Source organism: Myotis davidii, unplaced genomic scaffold (assembly GCF_000327345.1).
Source record: "Myotis davidii unplaced genomic scaffold, ASM32734v1 scaffold208, whole genome shotgun sequence".
Taxonomy (NCBI): Eukaryota; Metazoa; Chordata; class Mammalia; order Chiroptera; family Vespertilionidae; genus Myotis; species Myotis davidii.
The window spans coordinates 653,343-657,598 of record NW_006299706.1 but is presented as its reverse complement, the minus strand read 5'-3'; the positions used below and the strand labels follow the sequence as shown (position 1 = coordinate 657,598).

Below are 4,256 nucleotides of genomic sequence, written 5' to 3'. Positions count from 1 at the left end.
ATATTTTTTTTTTTTTTTAAACAAAAAAGTTACATAGCCAGGTCTGTCCAAGTTATTCTGTCTAGGGTGGAGGGCAGGGACAGGGGTGGGACACAGCACGATGGTCACCAGGGAATAGGGGTGGGTGAGGGTGGATTTTTCTGAGCACCTTCCCGGCTAGAAAGTAGTCACCTCTCCCCCCGCCCCCGCCCCCCTTGCAGCTTCAGCGCTCTGGCCTGATCCCCTGGTGGACATAAGGTCACCATTCCTCCCATCTGCCGCCGTTTGTTCCCTGGAATCTGCCAGAGCCCTCCCAAAATTGGCCCTACTAACAGAAGAGACCCAGCGGGAAACAGGTGAGGAGCGTGCTCCTGAGAGCACCCCTTCCCTCTCCTCACGCACGTGCCCCAGCCTCGCTCACACTCCCAGCCTGGGCGGCAGCCTCGCTCACACTCCCAGCCTGGGCCCCAGCCTCGCTCACACTCCCAGCCTGGGCCCCAGCCTCGCTCACACTCCCAGCCTGGGCCCCAGCCTCGCTCACACTCCCAGCCTGGGCGGCAGGGGCGCGGCAGGGAGTGGCGGGCCCTGCACAGCCTGACATTTAGCAAAGAGCACACTGTTTAGCATTCGTGCTTGAGCAGTTCAGTTGCTCGGTCTTTTAAGGCCAGGGTTGCAAGCCTGTGCCTGTCTCAAGGATTCACGATTTTTTGTGCATTCATCATGTATGTACAAGGCCCAAAACTCCCGATCCCAGCAGAGAGAACTGACAGTTATTGAACATGTACTAGGCACCGACACTCCTCTCCTCCTTATCCATGTCATGGTCTCGTTTAACCTACACAGAACTCCACGGAGAACTTTAAAAAACGACCTATAATACAGGCCACCCCGAGATATGTGCTCCCGACATACTGAGGGAGTCTCATGAGGGTGAAATCATTCAAAAGGGGTGGGGAGGGGAGCCATTAGGATCCAGGGAAGGGAGATCTGAGTTGGGCCTTGAGAAGCGCATGGGAGTTGGAGAAACAGAGCCACAGGGAATGGCATTCAATGAAGAGGGAACAGCAAAGAGAAGTGAGAACCCAGGGAGGGCAGGTGCCTGGTGTGTTTTTTCCACAGGTTATACTCTCCACCGGGGACAGTGTCGGCTTGGTTTGTTATTTAACATAAAGCACATCTCTGAATGCAGGAGGCAGACGGGCAGAGGGGAAACGGCCCTGTGTGGTCAGAAGACCCGGGTTCTATTCCCGGTCTGGTCAATGACGGGCAGCCCTGGGCGCGTCACAGCCGCCGCACAGCCCCATTCGCCTGCGCCTTCTCCGTCAGACTATGATCCGAGGCTCCCTGCTACCCCAATTCCTGCAGTCTAGCATCTCACCACGCCAGCATTCGCTCTCAGAGGGCAGGAAGCGTGTGTGTGTCTGTGTAGCTCAGACAACAGCCCTGCGTGAAGACACATAATCAGTCTGTGGATTTATTATTCTCATAGCTGAGGACTTTTGGAGAGGAGTGACAGCCAGGTCACCCCACTGCCCTCGGACACATGCTCCTCCCCTCCCTGGAGAGCCGGGGGAGAGAGGCGTTCCCACACCCTCCCTGGCCTCCCATTCTCTGAGGGGAGGAGAGATTAGATCCTCATCACCCCTGGCAACCTATCCCACACCCCAGCCTGGAGCCACATAACCCCACTCCCTGGACACCTCTCAAGGGGGGGAGGGGGGAGGGCCAGCCCTGCGAGTGTGGGTCCTCATTCTGGACCTAGGTAAGGTTGCTGTTTTTCTACTTTTCCCCTCTCCAGGGTGACGTGCAACGCTCACAACTAGAGAAAAACACACGCACACAGAGACGTATTTCTCAACTCGCACAGCTTGTCGCTGCTCCCGACAGCAAAAACAAGTTCAGCTCCCCGGCCCAATTATGTAAGCAGCGGGGCAGCTGCCAGCGCACCGCGGGGACACAGGCTGAGCTTAGCACACGCCTGCTGATCCCACTGCCCCGGTCTGAGCGGAGACGCAGGGCCCGCCGGCCAGGCCCCTAGCCTCTCCGGTTGCAGGGACACAGGACTGCAGATGAGGTCACAGGGAATGAAAGGTCCTGTCTGGGCAACGAGGCGGGCGGCTGTTGAGAATCTCCGGGAAACAAGCGCAGAATTTGGTCCTACGGGGCCTGGGGCCTCGGACAAGTTCCCAGCGTTCATCCCCTGGCCCTGCCTCCCCATCGAAGGGCTGACACCAACCTCCTGGCTTTCGATGCAATAATAACCTTAACGATCATTACCACTCATTAGCACTGATTCCCACGTGCCCCTGAGAGCGCCCCACCCCGAACAACCCTGCTGCGGAGGGAGGCTTGGCCCCACGCCACTGTTGAGTGGAGGAAGTTGGGAGACATTAAGGAACTGGCCCACATTCACACCCTAGAGAGGGAGGGGTCTGCATGGGCTGCAGGCGAGTCTGGCCCCAGCAGCTCTCTCTCTGGGGGCCAGGTGTCGCCCTAGGCTCCACCCTCAGCTGCCCTTTCTGGGCTGCCCACCACTCTTTATACACCTCTCCCTGTCTTCCAATTTCCTCTCTTCTACCTGCCTGCTCTTCTCAGGCCTGTCCACCCCCCACAGAGGCCTGGGGAGGGGAGTCCGGGCTGAGGGTATGTGGAAAGGGGTGGGGAGTTGCAGGGGAAGTCTAGCCCTGCCATCGAGTAGTATCTGGAGGGGTCTCTTACCGGGAGCCAGGGGCCTGGCACCCTTGACGGTTCTCCCCCTACCCTACCTTCAGCAGCAACACTCAAAGGACTAGTTAGTTTCAAAGTGCCCCCACCTCTGACTCCCCAGCTCAGCCATTCACTTCCCCCGAAATCCCCCGAATGCCTTCCTCCGCCTTGAGGGAGAGGCCAGCCCTCAGGGTCTAAGCTGTGGCCCCTGCCATGTTCCCCGCCCCACCCCTTCCGCAGCCCCTCTCCTCAGATCGCTGCTCCTGCTGGCAGCCCGGCCGCTCCTCTCCCTCTGGCGTGTTTGTGCTTCTGTACCTGCTTGTATTTGCCTTGTAGCTGGTGGTGTCAGTATTTACCCTGGCAGCCTCTCCTCCCCTCCCACACCACGGCCTCTGTACCACTGGGAGGGGCGGCGAGCCGCGGAGGCTCTTCTGGGCCCATAACAAGGTGATGCTGGCTGCTGACTCGGAGACCAGCGGGGGACCCACTCCTCCCGGGGAAACACTGACTCCCTCTCCGGCAACGTCGGAGAGAGCAGCCGGCTCCGGCCCAGGAGGTCTGGCCTGGATCACCTCGCAGAGATTATAAACTCATTAGAGGAAAAGTTATCTGAGGAGGGCAAACAACCCAACCCCGTCACCCCCACCAAGCCCCAGGAAGCGCATCGAGACATGGAGACACCAAAGCAGATGGAGCAGGGCGTGAAGGGCACAGAGGGCCTGGCCGGGCGGCTCCGTTGGCTGAACATTGTCCTGTGCACCGAAGGTTGTGGGTCCGATTCCCCCGTCAGGGTACATGACAGGTTGCAGGTTTGATCCCCAGTCAGGTGCATACAGGAGGCAACTGATTAATGTTTCTCACTCACATCAATGTTTCCCTCTCTCTCTCTCCCCCTTCCTCTCTCTCAAAAATTAATAAAAATAAACAGAAGAGCACAGGTGCCTACACACGGACACACACAGGACTTGGGTCCAGAGAGGGGCTGAAGCACAGAGCGCGTGCTGAGCGAAGGGTCACTCTTCTGAGGCTGTAAGGGGCCTGAAGAGTGATTAAAGGCCCTGGCTGGATGGTTCAGTTGGTTAGAGCGTCATCCGGATACGCTAAGGTTGTGGGTTCAATCCCTGATCAGGGCATATTCTACTGACTCAACAGTGAAATGGGGCCGAGCCTCCCTAAGTAAATGAAACAACAAATCAATGTTTCTCTCTCTCCCCCCTTCCTCTCTCTCTAAAAATCAATCAATCAATAAAAATATATAAGGAAGTCCTTTAAAAAAAAAAAAAGGATGATTCAGGTCAACCTGCCCATTTTTATAAATGAGAACCAGGGCCCAGTCACGTAGCCAGTGCGTCCTATAGCAGGGATTGGAACCCGGGGCCCTGGGACTCAGTTATGTTTGCCCAGGGCCCATGACCTTCACAGGAGAAGGGCACAAAGGGGCCGGTCTTCCCATCTCTGAATTTGGCCTCAGAGTCTACTCAAGAGCGTGAGCCACATGAGGGATGTTATGTTTGTGGAGGGGGCTAGGGGGAGAGGAAAGAAGGGACCTGATCTATGTCCCACATCCCATC

At 57.2% G+C, this 4,256-nt stretch overlaps 1 protein-coding gene across 1 annotated transcript in view; it reads right to left on the bottom strand.

Moving 5' to 3' along the window:
• IL6R (interleukin 6 receptor) overlaps nucleotides 1–3,350 on the bottom strand; it is a 33,430-nt gene extending 30,080 nt beyond the window's left edge. Inside the window, exon 1 of the mRNA XM_006775752.1 lies at nucleotides 3,332–3,350. Coding sequence (XP_006775815.1) covers nucleotides 3,332–3,350 — 19 coding nt within the window. The remainder of the gene's footprint in view (nucleotides 1–3,331) is intronic.
• Nucleotides 3,351–4,256: the final 906 nt, after the last annotated feature.